Source organism: Seriola lalandi, unplaced genomic scaffold (assembly GCF_002814215.2).
Source record: "Seriola lalandi dorsalis isolate HSWRI2012SDOR001 ecotype SW California unplaced genomic scaffold, Sedor1 jcf7180002054782, whole genome shotgun sequence".
Taxonomy (NCBI): domain Eukaryota; kingdom Metazoa; phylum Chordata; class Actinopteri; order Carangiformes; family Carangidae; genus Seriola; species Seriola lalandi.
In genome coordinates this window covers 867,176-885,854 of record NW_019525335.1, presented here as the reverse complement: position 1 = coordinate 885,854, position 18,679 = coordinate 867,176, and the positions used below count along the sequence as shown (strand labels likewise).

General features: G+C 41.2%; 1 protein-coding gene and 1 long non-coding RNA gene across 4 annotated transcripts; one reads left to right on the top strand and one right to left on the bottom strand.

Annotated features, from left to right (window-relative positions):
- Positions 1–613: 613 nt before the first annotated feature.
- nt5c3a (5'-nucleotidase, cytosolic IIIA) lies at positions 614–16,755 on the bottom strand. 3 transcript variants are annotated; one of them, XM_023425492.2, is made up of 8 exons: positions 16,512–16,755; positions 4,128–4,226; positions 3,851–3,920; positions 3,573–3,705; positions 3,352–3,441; positions 3,060–3,222; positions 2,769–2,969; positions 614–2,421 (listed from the first exon to the last, which is right to left on the bottom strand). In XM_023425492.2, exons 1-8 carry the CDS (start codon positions 16,647–16,649, stop codon positions 2,320–2,322), a joined length of 996 nt encoding a protein of 331 aa, XP_023281260.1. In that variant the 5' UTR covers positions 16,650–16,755; the 3' UTR covers positions 614–2,319. The 3 variants fall into 3 exon arrangements, with proteins under 3 accessions (XP_023281260.1, XP_023281262.1, XP_023281263.1); XM_023425494.2 differs by lacking the exon at positions 16,512–16,755 and adding an exon at positions 6,612–6,714; XM_023425495.2 differs by lacking the exon at positions 16,512–16,755 and adding an exon at positions 4,338–4,470.
- LOC147817996 (uncharacterized) lies at positions 4,795–7,601 on the top strand. Its single transcript, XR_015438407.1, has 2 exons — positions 4,795–4,909; positions 4,996–7,601. It is a non-coding gene; the product is annotated as an uncharacterized LOC147817996 (long non-coding RNA).
- Positions 16,756–18,679: the final 1,924 nt, after the last annotated feature.

Here is an 18,679-nt window from a genome sequence, read left to right as displayed (position 1 = left end):
ACTGCAGACAAAACTGCAATATCACGTCTCCAGCGGTTTCCCAGTCACATATCACGCTGTTTGACAAAGTCTATGACCGAAACAAATAAAATGATATAAATAAATGATATGACATGATATTTATCTGACTGATTTATCTGAGTAACACAAGTCAAATTCAGATTTTACGTTCAAAACATTGTGAATTTAATATGGTATATTAACATTATTTGTCTGGGTGTGTGTGGCAGCCCTCTCTCCTACTGTACACACCACTGGGTGATATGGATCAAATATTCATTACAGAAATAAATGTAATTTTATGTAATACATTTTCATTGATAGCCAAATAGTGTGACATAGTTTGTGCAGTTGCAGGGCATTAAGCTGAGAAACAGTTAAAAACATTTAGATTAGATGGGAATGTGCCAGTTTTTGGTTCATTTAGAGATCAAAGTACTTTATCTCATTGTTGCATATGTATCCTGTAAATCTAAAAAGGGCCTGATGATTTACCTCAAAATAACCTGAATAACAAATTGGCTGACAATTCTTGTTAAGGTACACTGTATAATTTCTGCACGCTGTAAACTGTGTACTTTAAAAAGCACCAAACCCAGAGCTTTCAGAGCCGTTAGTCCACACGTCTGTCCAGTCTGTGATCCAGTCATGGCTCACAAAATGGCATTTTATTGCATTTTCAGTTCACACCATCAAAGAAAAGAGAGGGCCATCCGCTTATAAAAATACAACACACCGGTCTGTATCTCCAAATACCATGAAACAATATACATTTCTATATGATGCCCACATATACAGTATGACATTATTCCCTGTTTTACTGATATATATATATATATATATTTTTTTTTTTTTTTTAAGTGTACCATCTCTTTGACATAAACTGAATAAGAAAAGGCAACATGCAGGTGATAGCAGCACATTTAAAAAATACCAAGTCAAAGAGAACATTCAACACAACATGACGAGACAGTTTTGAACCTCCAAAAAAAACAAAAAAACAAAAAAAAAACAAACATTAAAAAAAAAAAAAAGAAAGAAAGAAAGAAAGATGATGAATATTTTAGAGGTAGTGCTCAGTTTTAACCACAGGATGAAAAGGTGATCAAATTAAAAAGGTCATGGGTTTTACTGAGCCACAGACAGCAGTGTGTTTCTTTGTGTCTACCGAAACAAACGTCACTACACTTTATATACTTTATATATACTGTAATTTTGCAGGAATCTACCTGTTACTTTGGTTTAAGGGGCTTTTTTTCTTTTTTTTAATTTATTTTTTACTGTTGTAGTTCCTTCTAATGACCACTAGAGGTCATGCTTAGCTTAACTTGATGCCTTTTCAACCTTCAACACTGGCACTGAGAACACTTGATAGTGAGTCAGCTTCGCAGAGAACACTCACAAATAAAAATTAAAAAAAGGCATTTGCTATAAAAGGTTCAACTATAGAATAAAGAGCTTCTTCTGTGCATTGATATGACAACATATGAGCACGTGGGGTTAAACAGCTCATGTAAACATTGCTTTTCTGTGCAAGAACATCCACAAATCAATATTACTGTCGCATGTGCTCAGCCGATCTGTTTCGGTCACGCACAGAATTTAAAGTGTGTTGTCTCTGATGATCTGAATCCTTTCTTTCACTAAACGAATACTGTGTCGGAGGTCATTATATTGCTGCTGTCACCATTTTAATTTTCACTGGGAATTACATTTTCCAAGTTCCTCTTTGTATTGAGCTATTCCCACGACTTCCAGCACGCCGTCTAAAGAAATCGAGGTGACAGGCATGCTGGGATATCTCCAAAGAAAAACACTATGTCTCTCTATGTGAACCTGGTTTTATGGTATGTATATATTACCATACAAAAAAATAATTCTATGAATAACAATAGTAACAATAATGTGCAAATTATAAAGATGGAGTGAACGTTTGTGTCTTTCCATAAACTCACTTTTGGTTATTCTTTTATAATACAATAACTCAGAACATCAGAATCGACTGAAACAGACAAAACACACTAGAGACAGGCTGATGCTGCTGCGTAGACTTTTAAAACAGTTCATTCAGGAGATGTAAAATGTCTTTTTAAAAGGCTTTTATAGGGTAAAGGGGGGTGGGGGGTTCAGAAGATGACTCTGGTGGGATCCAGGGCCAGTGCAGGGGCTAAATAGTGACAAGTCTCGACTGGCGACAAAGGTTTAGGTCGGTGTTAAAAGCCTGACAGGCCAGAGACTAGAAGGGATGGGAGGAGAAGGGTGGACTGGGTGGTAGGTAGGGAGGTGGGTGGGTTGGGGGGGTTGAACTTGGGGGTGCAGTTATAGAACCTTCTGGAGGATGGCATTGGGCACTTCCAGAGTCTCGTCCTTCACCAGGACGATGTCATAAGAGTCCAGATATTTGTCCAGTCGCTCTTCCACCTGCAGGGTCAGAGAGGGGGAAAACTGTGAGGAGACACAGGTCACGTGACACGACTCTCCAAGCGGCCTCTGCCACCGTCACCATGGAGATGAAGCAGAAAACAAGCAGTGCTCAAACAATGTTTTCAGCTTTTAAATGACTAGTACTAAGGGAATTCTACATTTTGCAATTTCTCCTTTTGCCTGAAAACTAGGAAACATCAAGAACACATGTACAGACTTTTAATATCTTAAAAATCCGGTCAGGAATCAGACTCTTACTGGAAGTGGCAAAATGTGGCTGTGAAGCAGAGACAATATACAATGACAACAGGATGTGGGTCCCTGGTCGTGTGTTGTGGCTGTACCTTGTCGTTGAGGAAGCCGATCTTGAGGATGTTCTCCACATTGGGCGCGCCGTCCGCCATGCTGAGGTCCCCCAGCGAGTCGCCCATTAGGATGATGTTGCAGTATTCCTTCACCTGTTTGAAGTACTCCGTGTTCCGCAGGGCACCGTCGTGTTTGTTGTACACGTGGATCAGCTCGCCTTTGAAACCCTTCAGAATCCCCTACGAGATGAACAACATGAGCAATGAGGAACGTGAGTCGGTATATTTCTGTTGTCACGATTTTGAACTGGAGTCACCAGCTTAACTCACATTATCATCGAACTCCATGAAGTTGGAGACGACCTTGACGTTGGGGTGGTAGACTCCGGCCTGGCGGATGATTTCTTCCAGGACGTCGCCCAGGCCGGCGGAGAAGATAAAGACAGGCACGTTGTGCTGCTGCAGGCGGTCAAAGAACTGCTCATAGCCTTCCCTGAAACCCAACACAGAGAAGTCAGTCACAGAGAAAAATCAGTTCATCTCTCACTCTGCTCTGCGCCCAGGAGTCACACTTTTAAGTTTGTGGCAAAATCTCCATTACCAAGTCTCTCTCTACCAATACCTGAGTGCAGCGTCAGACTCTCTCACCACCTCTGGCAGTTTATCTTTCTCTAGCCGCTGCTCCACAAGCAGCGTGTGGGACTTGAAATACCTGCAAACACACACACACACACACTTTTAGTAACATACGTCTCTGATCGCCGCAAGTCTGACAACTTAAGAAAAAGATGACTGTGTGTGCTTGTTATATGAGAGTGAGCGGTTTCAGTGTGTGTGACTTACCACTCCACCATGAACGGGTACTTCTCCTCCATGGTGAGGTTAGGGTCGATCTCGATAGGATAGTATTTATTCTTCAGCTGCAGCAGCTTGTGCCTGCACTCCTCTGTTACCAGCTTACAGTTATCAATGATATCTGCAACAATAAAATGCACGTTTCAATCAGGCAAAAAAAACAACAACAAAAAAAAATGTTGAAATTGAGAATTTAAACTGTTCCCAAAAAGTTGAAAAATAAACACTAAAACATGATACTAAGGAACGTCTCTCGTTGAACGTACTGTGACACGTTGGACAGCGTTTGCCGTTGATGGCGAACTTGCTTAACGTCATGTCGAAGTCTGTGATGATCTGAAACAGAGTCAAGAATATTTTGTCTTTCACTGGAAACTGAATCTACTTTTCCAGCTAGTGGCCTTCACGCATTAACTACAGGTCCTCCTCCAAAAACCTGTATTGCCTCTAAAACAGTGTGACTTGTGAGCGTCACCACCACTAGGTGGTGCCGTTTCACCAAAACACTGATTGACAGGGTGTCGTCGGCACTTGATGTTCTACCTGTAGTTTGGAAGCTCCTCCCTTGATGAGCCCACATATGATCTGCTCCACCCTCTCAGGGTCTCTCATGTGTACCGTGGTCTTCTCAAACTGAGGCATCTGGAAGGAGAGAATGAAAGAGGGAGAGAGGGAGGGGGATCAGTTCAGACTTGGCAAACGAGAGGACTGTAAAACAGCATGAAAGATATTTGATCTGCATGACCGTGTCACCTCCTGAGCAGACGCTTCATGAGATTAACTACAGAGCTCTCAGCCTGCAGGTTATCTACTGTTTGAGCCCTGGTATGAAATAAAAAGAGGAGGAGGACAATGACGGACAAAGAGTTTGCATGTTGAGAAATTGGGCTGAATTTGATGTATGTATGTTGTTATGTGTGTTCTGACTTGAATATACACAGTGTACTCAAAGATTCGATCTAAAATGACCAACATTCCTCTTCGACGCTGCCTTCAGTGTATTTGAAAACACTGTTCCCTGCTACAGACACAGCCACAGCCACAGCCACACACACACACACACACACACACTCTCCTGGAGTGGGTTTCGGGGTCACGGAACAGCTGATATTGGAATCTGTTGCGTAACAAGCAGAGTGAACACACAAACAGACACGGTAACACCCAGCAGAGAGGAGAGGCGAACTTCAGCCCTTCTTGTAACTTCATCTTCGTCAACATCAGCTCTGCCTGACGAGTGCAAACATGGACAAGTCTGAGAATCGCTGTGAGACATACTGCACGGATTAAAAAACAATAAAGGTTTAAAGAAAGTGCAGCTGATGGTGAGCATGAAGTAAATTTATCTTTGATTAATTCTGACTAATCAGGGCATGGTGGTGAGTTACTGTATGCTAACTTCTCTGAACAGACTGTTAGTGTCACAGAGGAGTCGTCGTGAGATGTTGCTGTCAGTGAAAGCCGCACGACGACAGCCACACCTGTGAACTACACCTGTGAACCACACCTGGACAGTCAACTGCAGCAAAAACCTTACAACGACAAAACCAGCCTCAGCCTCTGAGTGACGGCCGCCTGCAGGCTCAGTCTGTCTGACACGGAGCGCCCACCGGGAATGAGTGTGTGTTTGTGCAAAAACGCTACATTAGCCTGTTAAATAACGATGTCACTTGAGTTACGCTGTGCCTGTAATGAGTAAGGAATGAGTATGTGAAGCTGGCTGTGACATGGTGACATGGTGTACCAATACCATGGTAGTGATTTGATTAGGAGATAAAGTCATTTGCACACACTTGAGCCAAAACAAGCAGCTGAAGAATCCTGTTAAAGTTTGTAAGTTACTCTTCACTGCAGATATAACATTTAACAAACCACAGGCTGAATTTATTGGCCAATAATACATGATTTTATTTTCTTTTTTAACGAACTACTGTTTTAGAAAATGAGATAATCATCTACGTTTAGTGTCTATGTGTTTATCTAGTCTATGCATACATAGATCTACATAGACATAAATATAGAAAAGCTTATAAGCTCTTTCTGATGCAACAAGGTCAACAGTTGAATGTTTTTAGGAGGGGCAACAAACAACTTGTGCATATAGTGGATGTATACTGTGCTGATAGAAAGGAAACAAGTGTGTAACTGAAACACACAAACACACACAACCCCACCCAACACAACTTTTCCCCCAGGCTTATATAATCAGCACTGGGCTGCTTAGCACCTCATACATCACTCTGATCCTACAGAAACATGACACTCAGAACACAAACTAAATATAAACCTCAGTTCCTTTATTATTAACCCTCTCATACACAAACACACACACAATTATCTCAGTGCGCAAAACTACCTACACAACTTCACATCTGTTGGGTAAAGTGGGTAAAGAAGAAGAGTCTCCCTACTGATCTGACAACCTCACATTTGTTTTAAATGACAGGTTTTCAATGGGTTGCCACAGGGATGACCTATTTAAACATGCTCTGCATTTACAGGGACACAAAGGCTGCAGTTTAGGAACACGTATGAAAAGGCAGCAGAGTTGGTGTTTCCCCTGACGGCAGTGAAATTCAAACCTGCTCTTCCAATCAACTTTGAGCGAATGAAAAACTGCTGCACAACTGACAATGACATAAAACTGTCTTCTGGAAACACTGAACGCAACACTGCCAGATATTTTTTGCACAATTTATAAGACATGATCTTATTAGCAAAAACCAGATTGTTAATAATATCAGAAATAAGAGGTTTGGGAAAAGCCTGCATCTCTGGGATAACATTACAAGAAGCAAATACTCAAAGGTCAAAGGGCAAAGCATCCTAATGACAGTAGAAGGGACAAACATTCAGGAGGGTTTTCTTACCTTTGAGAGCAAGGAATTTTAGTGCTAAATGCTTTTTTTACTTTCATTATGAGCCAGAAATGGAGCTACAGCGTGGAGCATTAAGTTACACACAAACAGTCAAATGTACACACACACACACACACACACACAAACAAACAAACACACACTTGCTTACCTTGGATCTGTTGTCTCAGCTAACACAAGAATGAAGAAAAAGATTGCAAGGCTGCAGAGGGCTTATATAGTTACAGCAGCAGCCGGGGGGGAGGGGGGGCACCAACCAGCATAGATTAGACAACATAACCCCTCCCACTGTATAGACAGGGTCCAACACACACACAAACAAACACACACACACACACACACACACACACACACGGTGACAATTTCAGCAGACCCATGTCAACACACTCCAACATACACACAGTTCAGTATAAATAGACATGGGATGGGACCAGTGGAGGAAAAGTGACATTTGTAATCCACTCTTGTTCCAGTAATGTGACCTTTGACCCCTTGAAAAAGGAACCTTTAAAATCAATCAGAGGCAAGGGGGAGGCGGGGGGGACTGGCTTCAGGCCTCCGACTGCTGAGCACACACATTTTAACACACAACACGCACCCCTCCCCCAACAAACACATACACACTCGCAGTAAATAGCTTAACGCCGCATGAAAGGTCACAAGGGTCAAGGTTCAATTTGAGCGTCAGGTCGTTCAGTCTTACAATGGTCAGTCACACACGACACACACACACAGCTCGTGGACCTGCCTCATATGAATGCAAACACACACACACACACACACAAACACACAGGTAATATACAATGTCTTACGCTTAATGTTTCTGCTGCTGCCCCAATATTTTAAACATACACACATGTAGAAACAGGCAAACTGCAGCGTCTTTACATTTTTCCAGTTACGTCTGAACATGTCCATCATTTATTTTTAATTGAATGTATACACACACACACACACACACACACACACACACACACACACACACACACACACACACACACACACAAGTATTCAGGTTAATCAGGTTCTTGTTTCAAAGCCCCTGCATAAACCTGAGGCCAAAAGATGTGAACGCCAATAAAACCTTTAAAATGTATTAATTTAAAACATAATTAAATTCAACTGAGAATCAATATTGAAACCTATAACTGGTCTTGTGATTAATGAGGATACACAAGTTAGAAGTGATCAAACAAGACAGGGAATGTGATGCAACTTTATCATTATCACAGGAAATTTATCATAATTAAGTAAATAAAGAAACAATAAATGATAAATCATGTCAGTCACCTGTAAACAACTGGCTCATGTTAAAAAATAACAAGGAGTAAAACAGGGGAAATGAGATGCAGCGTGAGCTTCTGTTCGTCTGTTCACAGCTTCCACGAGCAGGATGCAGGCAGTGTTCAACCTATTAATTATTCAGAGAACTAAATAAGGTATTTGTGCAACATTTGAACCTTTGTTCAACACCCGGGCTCATTTTTTGCTGAACAAGGCTTCGTTTCATGCCGCGCTCTGGACTGTTGGGAGTTGCTGTAAGAAAGCGGAGACTGGAACACAAGCCCACCTCATCCTCTCTTCCGCTGACTCCGACTGCCTTGCATACCACAACTCCCAAAAACTAGGTCAACACTCAAAATGTAACCACAATAATGGTGCACGTCCCAGCTGCAGACCATCTTCATAGAGACACAGCTCCCATCGTTTTACTCTCTGTTCCAATGCAATGCCGTGCAACCCCCCCACCCCCCTGGCTTTGGTCCCATTCACAAATCATTTCAAATTTTTAGTTTGACAAGTCAAAGTACCCCGAGCATCTCAAGTCGAGAAAAACATTCGGCGCCAATGTGGTGTTAATTCTACTGTGCAATAAAAGAGGAGGGCGGGTAAAACTGTGACTGAACTGCCAACAACAAATACAGGGAAAAGATTTAGTCCTTCTTGTTTGTTTCTTGATCAGCTGCAGCGATTTAACAAACCGCTCAAAGGAATATCAGTTTGTTTTTGATTAAGTGAATGTGGCTCACCAAAACACGTGACCAACTAGCACATACTGTACAGCAATGTCCATCCCCGTGCAAAAATACCTCATTGTAATCAGGCTCAGAGCTGTGTGCTTTGCTTCCACTGTGATCATTAATTTATGTAGCTTTTGTATCCAATGGGTGTTAAAAGTCTCATATAGTCTAAAGGTTTCTGTCCATGTGTAGTTTGATTATAAAGCAGGTCTAGGTTCAATATTAATACTGTGAAAGTAACAAAGCCTCATTCCACAGAGGAATGCACACAGCCTGTATTCAGAAACTGAGCCTTAAAACCAACCAAGGATTTATGCAACTATGTGATGTCACAACAAAGCAGTGACCGCTCTCAGCCATGTCCCAAGCCCCGCCCATCTGGACCCACCATCTTGTAGGATTTGGTTTCTCTGAGTGTTTTACCTGAAATCTGCTTTTATTAGATCACTCAGAAAACAGTCAGCCAATCAGAAGAGGGGCTCAGAACCTCCTCACTTCTGATTGGCTCACCGACCTGTTGTTGCTAGAGCTCCAGAGAGAAGCCTGAGAGAGGAGATGTAAAACTACATTGTGACGGTTTTTGGTTCTTTAAACCACAAATATATCTTATTATGGATCAACACTTCAAATAAAACACAGAAGAAGAAATATAGCATTAAAAAGTACTTCATCAATGGTGGTTTCGCTGTTGTGGAGCAAAGGGAGGAACTACCCAGTATCAGGATGGAGTTCCTTTTCAATCTCCGTCCAAAACCTCATAGACGGCTGCTTCGCCCGTCTTCCGCTCTCTTCACCAAACAAATTAAGAGAATAACAAGCTCTATAGAAAACAGGTTTCCCCCTGGCTCAACACTGTCACGCACTGCCATCATGCCTCGCCTTCAACCTCCACATGTGAGCCTGCGTAGAATTTTACAACAACATAATCTGTCACATGAATGCAAAGGTACAATCAAGTCCCGACTCCATGTGATGGTGTTTTCACATGTCACATTAAACATGGTGGTTTAATTATTGCCCCTGTAGAGAGGGTGTTGCTATGATAAATGCAGTGTGTCCGGACAATCATTACACCGAGAAATAGACAAAATAACAGATAAAGAAAATAAGAGGTGAGGAGTGAGGATGAAAGGTTGTTTGGCGGAGGGAGTGGAATTGAAATTGAAGAGAAGCTGAGCGGAGCTAAATTTGCCAAAGGTTGCTGTTTGAATACTGCTTTGCATGTCGCTGTAGAACACAGAAAATAACCGTTATCAGTACCACTGACTTTTCTAACAGCTGTCGAATCTCCTCTTCGACCTTCTCCCAGCATTACTTTTGAATTCCCACCCAGCAATTCCTCTGAAATCCCACCTTGATCTGCACGAGTCCGAAAAAAAGGGTTACTGACAGGTTCAGGCTCCTCTGACCCAGCCTTGGCCCGTCGGGGTCAAAGGTCATCAAGGACAAAGTGCAGAGTCCTGTTGAGTGTTTCCCCAACCCCCGACAGGTGACAGTTGTTTATTTCTCGACACAACCTCAAAGATGACTGACCCCGGTACTGTTTCAACCAGATCCACCTCTGACACACAAGAGTACTCACACTGACAGTACTGCAACCTCTTCTACCAATACCCTTAATACTACTACTAATACTACTACTACTACTACTACTACTACTACTACTACTACTACTAATGATGATGCTTCTGCAGCTTTGGAAACCTCTACTGTATTTATTACGTCTACTAATCTCTTAATACTACTACCTTTCCCGATACTGCTGATAATGATACTATAGCAACTTTTTGCTACCACTACAAGTACGACTACTACTACAAGCCACTACCTTTTTAACATCTGTCAATACGACTTCTGACCCTCAAACTCTTCCGCCTACTACTGTAATAACTGCAGTGTCTCAAACTTTTACTCCAACTCTCACAAACTCCCTTAGCTCTTTACTATCCAAACGGTGACCATCTTGAATGTGTGTATTGAAATGAGTACATCTAACCAGACATTAATCCAATCCTCATTATTTTACTAACAGACTGGGAGCATGGGATGGTTGTAACAGGAGCATCATTAATGGGTGACATAGTGCCTGTTTTTGCATGGAGGTCTTTCATCAGTTTCCTTTGGCCCCACTAACACTATGATCTGCTGTAGCAGTGGTAGTGAAAGCCATCTGCTGCTGCTGATAAAGCAGCATGGCCTCTGGAGGAAGTTTTGCATGAGGCCGGACCCGCCTGAGTTCGGCCTTAAAATTCTTTCCCCAATTCATTTTCTTTGCAAATCCGTCTAATACATCACTTTGTAAGAGTCCTTTTATGTTAATCACTGACTAAAGAAATGCTCCCACTACTGACTGACTGTGATTAAATATACTGCATGTTCTCAAACTTTCACAATATCGTGCAGTGCAAGACATTTTGTTAAAATTACTGCTTATTAACCCACAAAATGTCTTCTGAATAGTCTCTCTGCATGTCAAACTCAAACGCCGCAGTTACTGCAGCTTCATGTGAAAACAGCAAAATCATTTTAATGTGTGAAAGGTTCTGGGAGTTGAATGTTCACAGGTAGGGTAAAGGGCCTGAGTAATAATGGGTGACCTTAGCATCTGTTTTTGCACGGAGGTCCTTCATCAGTTTCCTATAGTCTCACTCACACTATGAGTTGCTGTAGTTGTCGTAGCGACAGCCATCTGTTGCTGCTGATAAAGTGGCATGGCCTCAAGAGGAAGTGTTGGACACCGCACCAAGAGGCTGAACCCTCTTCGCCTTCCAAATTTATTTAGTAACAAACAACCCTAAGTAACTAACCTTAACCTTAACCCCCCAAAAATCACTTCAACATCAAACCACCAACCCCTGCGTTCGGTGGAGAGCCGGGGCCGCAGCCTCACATCCTCTTCACGCCTCCCAAATCATTTTCATTGCAAATCCTTCTGATGCGTCTCTTTGTATCACCTCTAATGTCCCCGATAACTGGAAAACTTGTGCTGCTGCGCTCTCTACTTTAAAAAGCATCAGTTCAAAAACTCAGACGTGATAAAACAAACATTCTCTCTCTTGGGATCCTCCTTGGGAACACATGAGCCCAGTGTGTGTGCAGCCATCCTTCTGCTCAAACCATTATATCTACTAAACACTGCACTGTACAGATAAATGAGGAACTGCAAGTCTCGTGTGAATCATTCCTGCCGCCAGGTTCGTAGTTATCTATATAGAACGTTCTGCTTTTAATCATCTGATGTATCACCAGCTTTTATCAGCGAAAACAATTTGTTTCTTACTATGACCGCAACGATTAGGGCTTCACGTTGTGTTATTAATTTCAGATTAGTGCAGTCATCATTGAAGACAGTGCAAGTACATAGCAAACCCTTGTTCAAGTGTAGCTCTGTTCTGCCCTCCAGTGGTCAACATAGTGAAACACACTCCTGCAGGTTCCTTTACCCACATCAGTAATACACCTTTTCACATTCACAGAGGCCTTGCTATAGTAAAAACGCCAAAGGTTTTAAGTAAATACGCACACGAGTTCTGCTGCAGTGGTGAGTCCGTCAAGTGAAAGCTCACTCGTGCTTATGTTGGAACAAATTCATTAATTTTTTATGAAATATTTGACTTATTCAGCTTCAGGAAAAAACAAATAGTGAAGCTACAACACGCAGCAAAGGCCACATTTGTATTTTTAAACTGTGATCTAGAGAGGAGATGCATCAGGGGCCTGTTTCCGAAAGCAGGTTTGACAAACTCTGAGCTTAAACCTGAACTCTGAGTTGACTAAAGCTGACATGGGGAAGTAAGAGTTTTAGGTCCCAGAACAGCTGATCTGAGATAGTTTATGATCACTCTGAGTTAAGCGTGTGCGTAGTGAATGAAAAAAGCCATCACCATCATCAATGGAGCTGCGATTCACCATGGCAACGGGTAAGTAAAGAGCAGAGCTTAACACAGAGTTCTATGATTGCAGCCGACAGTCTGACCCGGTGACAGCCTTGTAATTTTGGTGATTTGCAGGTGAAAAGGGTTGGGGGTCCGGGTTAGCCAGTCCCCTCACCTCAGGATTAACAAACTCAGAGTTTTCACTAAACCCGGTTTCTGATACGGCACCCAGGACCTGTCTGACTGAGCTCAACAGGTGTTTGGCTGGAGTCGAGGTGAGGGGGTTCATTCTAAATTTAATCTTATTTATAGCATCATTTTGGGCTCTTTAAAACATGATGTGCATTGGTTATTTCTAACCTTTATAACACTGAATTTAAAAAATAAATAAATGAATGGCAATAAGGAACAGGACAACTCAGAGACGGATATCAGATCGTGACCGTATGCATGAAAACTTCAGAGGATCATCACAGTGAACACACTGAAGAACGCCTGAGTGTCTCCTCAGTGGCTCAGAATAATAATCTACAGTGCGAACCTGAGTCACACAGACAGTGTGGAGCTGCTGTGACTAATATGACTGTGACACAGTAGGGATTCAGTTTATGACATACATGTCTCACAGACATCACTCTTGTTTATCTATAGAGTCTAATCATAGTTACAGAGTACGTCTAGGGCACAACAGTGTGTACTGGAGTACTGGATTAAACTGAGCTTCTACTGGCTCTGAGAAAAATACAAATCCATCCTCAACTCCTGGATCATCAAAACTGTCCAAATCCAATCTTCAGTTTAACAATCAGAACATTACAAACAGATAAACTGTAAATATGGATCTCAAAGAGACAAGTTGTTGAATATGGGCCTAATAAACTGGACACTTTAACACCTTTACAACAACAAATGCATGTGAAGGAGAACCAGGACCAAGATATAAGAATTTACAATTACTGGTCATTAATCAGAGGGTTGGTGGTTCAATCCCTGTACAGTACATACTGTACACTGTACAGTACGTAGAGTACGTACTGTACAGTATGTACTGTACAGTATGCACTACACAGTATGACTAATGAGATTGTTAAAATGTGGTTTTATTCACGTGGTTAAATTCTCTTACACTGAAATCCAGAAACTTTCAGCAAGTCGTCTGATTGATTTTCAAAACACAGCGATGAAGGCTGAGTTGTGAAAGTTTGTGGGGAAGCTGCTGTTTATTTCAAACCAGCTGTCAAAGAGGAGAAAAAGCTCGCAAACATCAAACTACAAACATGTGTGGAGTGTGAAATATTCTGTCGTTTTGAAAAGATGTTTCTTCAAGCGTTTGGGTTTTTAGGATCCTCCCCTGCACAGATGGATTAATTATCAACACCATGCAAACAATTAAGTTTCTGCGGTTTGAAAAATCGAACTATTTTTCTCGGCAGTTTTATATCATGAAAACAAAAGCACGAACACTTTTCCTCCCAGCTTAATTTCTTTGCAATTCTCTTTGATTGATAATAATTTGCGCTGCCATTCCTCTTGGATATTCGTATAGTTTCTTTTGGAAGCGGCTGCAGTGTGAGCAGACAAACATGTAGCAACCAGCAGATCATGATGGTAATGAGCAGTTCTGCTGTAAATAAAAAACACAGTGGTTTTTAGCAATGAAGAAAAGAATGTGCTGCCCATAAAAAAAAAATTTCACCCTAGGACATAAAATGAAAGCCTCGCTGAGTTGCCGCTGTATGGTTTTGGTCTCCTGGGGTTCAGAGCGGATGTTTTGCGCTTCTTCTTTCACAGCATCATCGAAAGCAGATGGTCGCAAGTTTTTAATGCTGAAGGTCAATGCATGAAACAACCTACTGCCTCTGTACAGCAGCCACATTGGCCACTACATCCCAAAAATCAACCAGTTTCATTCTGTCACCAGATTAGGGAAAGAGCAAAGACAACAAAAGACGGTTTGTGGCCCTGCAGCTTGGTCAATGTGTCTCTTTTATTTTTTTGTATTTTTGTTCATGGTTTTATCACGACAGTTGACGCAGGAAATAACTGGCAGCATTACCTGAAAATAAACTAAAAAGCCTCAATAAAGCTCCAGCTACATTTATCTGGGAAGCTGAAGTCAAACTCCCATCGATTTTTCCAGCTCTGCTAATGAAGCTAAATCACATCAGCAGGGAAAAGACAGGACACAGACGTTTAAGGAGCTTCCCTTGATCTTTTCCTGCTCACTCTGTTGCAAACATATGGATGTCAGCTGATTGGATGACCGAGTTGCTCACAGTTCGGGCACAAACTGGGGGAAATCAACTCACAGTCAACAGAAAGAGCACAGTGTTCTGACCATCTCCTTCAGAGATGAGCCTTAATGTCTCCAGTGTTTGTCGTCTCTTTTTCACCAGCTTACTTTCATTTATTTCACAACTTGTATTTCACAAACTGGCAGTTTAAAATGTCAGTTCCTAAATCAACAATGATGCAAACAAGCAGATGTAAGGTGATCAAGGGCCTGTTGCAATAGAGCAGAGTGCTAGCTTAGTGTTATTTTAAGTTAAATGTAAAGCGTTTTTATAAAAGGGAGCAACTGGATGGATTTGTTCCTGAAATAGACGAGGTTTTCTGTCAAACACTACCCGACTTGCTGCTGTGAAAAGCCACACAACGCCGACAAATGACATAATGAGAGGAGGTTACCTGCCAGGGAAATTAAAAGCAATAAAATGATAAATGCTCCACTGCAGCCAGAGCATTTGAATGCAGCAGCAGCAGCAGCAGCAGCCGCTTTGGAGGCCGATCAACTGTTTCTACTGTAAATGATGGGAGGTGAAAAGTGTCAGCTGGATGTGAAGGAATTCCTTTCAGTAAATGAGCTTAGTTGTGTTTTGTGTGTCCCTATTGATAGATAGTGTATAGAAACAGGAGTGTAGGTGGAGCAAAATGACTAAGAGATGAATCATATGCTTACATGTAGAAACGCAGTATATATATATGCAAAGTCTAAATATCTTCACTCACAAGTCCTGAGCAAAAACAACAATTTCTACGTTTCCAAATACACCTACAATTAAACCACTCTAAAGAGATCAAAAAAGGGTTTCTTTTGTAGAACAATGACCCTCAGGTGCTTCACACTGAATATTAACATGTTTGTCCTGTTTTTCTAATACTGCCTCAGGTGGCCGGTGGCCTGATTCCTGTCGGACTGGTTAGAAAGCTGGTCTGGAGTGTATGTGCTGCTGCAGCTTGCATAACCTGCGTGATGCCTGAACAACAACAACAACAACAACAACAACAGCAGCAGCAGGAAGCTGTTTTGAGGACTGAGCATCACTGACACACAGGCTCAGTTATCAAAGCTTTCTGCTCTCACACTGTGAAGCTGCTGCTCTTTCTGTGGGGACGGAAGCTACCTGGTGACCTCTAAAAGCAGCTGCCGTTTTAGGGAACATCCGCGCCTGCGTACACCACCGTGCATGTGCACTACTGTGAAGATGCCAAGAGCACACTTACGTTTCCGGTCAAGATTTTCAAGATAAAGGCGCACATATGTTGCAACGTTATGCACAGGGTAAAATCCAATAAATTCAACAGTGTATGCAGTACGTTACTTTTTCTATCCAGATCCAACAGTTTACAACACTAACATTAGGGCTGCAGGTAACAACGCAAATAATCAATGAAATGACAGAAGACAACCGCAAATGCCCATCACAATATCTTGCCTAGAAGCACACTGTGTTTGGTGTTTTTGCTCTAAAAATTACATAATCAATAAATACGTTCACAAAATGGATGCAGATTACATTTCCTTTTGCTTGAATAATTAATTAATGAAAGAATCATGTCAGCTCTATATTATATCAAATAATAGCAAGCTGTTGCTCTATTTTGTGAGATTTAATAAACAAAAACTACTCAACTACTCAAAAATAATCAGCACATAAACCACCACCAATTAAATAATCATTATTGATAGCCATAATTGCTACGTCAAAATCAGGAAAGCAACACGCGCAAATGCAAAACTCCCTTACCCGTTAGACTGCAATCAAAAACACCTCTCACCAGCCACACTATAGCACACTTTTATTTTGAAGGCCACTTTTCTCCACTTCCCGTTACTTATCTTATCTTGACGAACCTTCGAGTGTTTTTACTCACCATCTCTATGATCCTGGTTTTCTTTCCCGCTCGCTTCTTCTTGGCGACGATGTACTGAGCCAGAACCACTCCGCCGAATAGAGCGCAGACGCTGGCACTGGCCGCGGCGCCGACCTTAACCACGGCCGTCCTGTCCATGACGGTCCCCTGTTTCTCCACCGACCAGCCCGCCGCCCGGAGAGTCACGTCCTGCCTTCTGTCAATGGGCGCCTTGCTACTGGTGCAACCAGCGGCCGAAGATCGTCTATGCAGACCAAGACTAGTCACTCTCCATTAATTTTAAAACCACCAAAACTATGAAAACTACAAATTAAATTAAAGAGAAAAGAATCCCAAAATACTAAACACTCATCACACTTAAAATTAACAAAAATGACACGTTACATGGACTTTTATCTCTTTTGGCCATTAAGCTAACGTTATTTGAGCCAGACATTTATTTGTACGTTACTTGGCAACAACACATAAGCTAGCAACCCCATCAGGTAGGCTAACAATCTTTCTAAACGTTTATTCATATTTAACTCACCATTACCTGTGTTGCAGGTGAGGGGCCTCTTTTTGAAAGCTAACGGTTACAGTTAACAGTTCACCGGCTTCTCGTGACCCGCCATTTACCCCACCAACACATGGTCACTTCAAAGTTCACAATAAAACACTTCCGCTCGCACAGGAAATACCAAAACAAAAGTCTTTAACAGAATACATGTAAATTAATGCCAACACTCTAGTTTTACACATACTGTATATGTATGCCACAAAAACTATTTACTGTCAATAGTAATATGGGAAGTCATTTCCAAAACAACATTAACAATAATTTTTACATACCTTGTCCTTCGTTCCCATCAAAATGCCTTAAAAAACGGATTTTCTCTATTCTCTATACACTTTTGAAAGAATCCTCCTTGCATCATGAACTCCAACTGCCTTAAACATGTATAATTAAGTGGCTATGAAGACTGTATGTTGAATGTGAAGCTTTCCGTTTCCTTAAGTGTATACTAAACATTTCAATGTTGTGAAGCTAGTATGCTTATTGTCATATCTGAAGCAAACGTGAGGTTGGCTGCAACTCTCGGTTCTTTTAAATGAGAGCTTAAGACTGTTTGTCACAACCTAATATTGAATTAAATTTGAGATTATTCATCTTGCACTGAACTGTAGCAGTTCTGTTAATTTTTATTCTACTGTTTAATCTGTCTCAGTCTACATTTTATATTATTTTTGTCTTATATTTTACTTAAAGCTTATTATCTTTTTTATATTTGTCTTTTTTAGACAAATATAAAAAGTCTTTATATATATGTCTTAATGTCTTATGTAAATCCCTTGTCTAGTTTATTATGTGTATTTTTTTATCTGAATGTCTGAATGTTTAACATAATTTTACCCATTTTCCTAAAGGCACAGACGCATGAATGCAAAATGAGACCAAAATGCTGGAGGAGAGGCTGCGGGCTGAGAAAATGTGCCTGTTCCATACTACAGTTTGAAGCATCTTTCCATAGACAATCTTTGTCCATTCTTATCAGTGGGTTGGTTCTTTGCCTCTGACATCACTGGCTGGTCCTGCCTTATAGGGGAATGCAAAGATGTGTCAGTCCTCAAGTATAATAAACTTTATTTATACATCACTTTTCTCACTTTTCTTGTCAGTCCCACAGGGACAAGTGGAACAGAATGCAGCTCAGATACAAAACATTTTGGATTTGGAGTGAATGAAGTGTGATGAATTAGTTTTTTCTCAACTGTGAAAACTCCCGTATTCCCTGAATGTGTAAAGATAGAGCATTAAAATAATTTGTTTCCAATGCAAGCAATTTATTTTAAGCTTCTTCCATCATGTGAACCATAATTTACTCTAGTCTGTTTTATTTTATTCAAGAAACAATCATTTAAAGCAGCAATTACCTTTTGTCTCTGACCCCTTAAAGGTCATGTCCACATGCAACCCTTCTTCACAGGTCGCACATGTCTATGGATTTTTGTCATTTATTTTACTACTTAATACTAGATGTCTGAAGAGGTAAAATAATCTTAATCTTAATAATTTATCTTCCGCTTTTTTCTTGTTCATCATCTCATGACCCCTCAGATTGAGCTTATGACCTCTTATGTAGGCCAGATTTAAAGTACAAATACAAAAGTGCCCATCAGACTTGTAG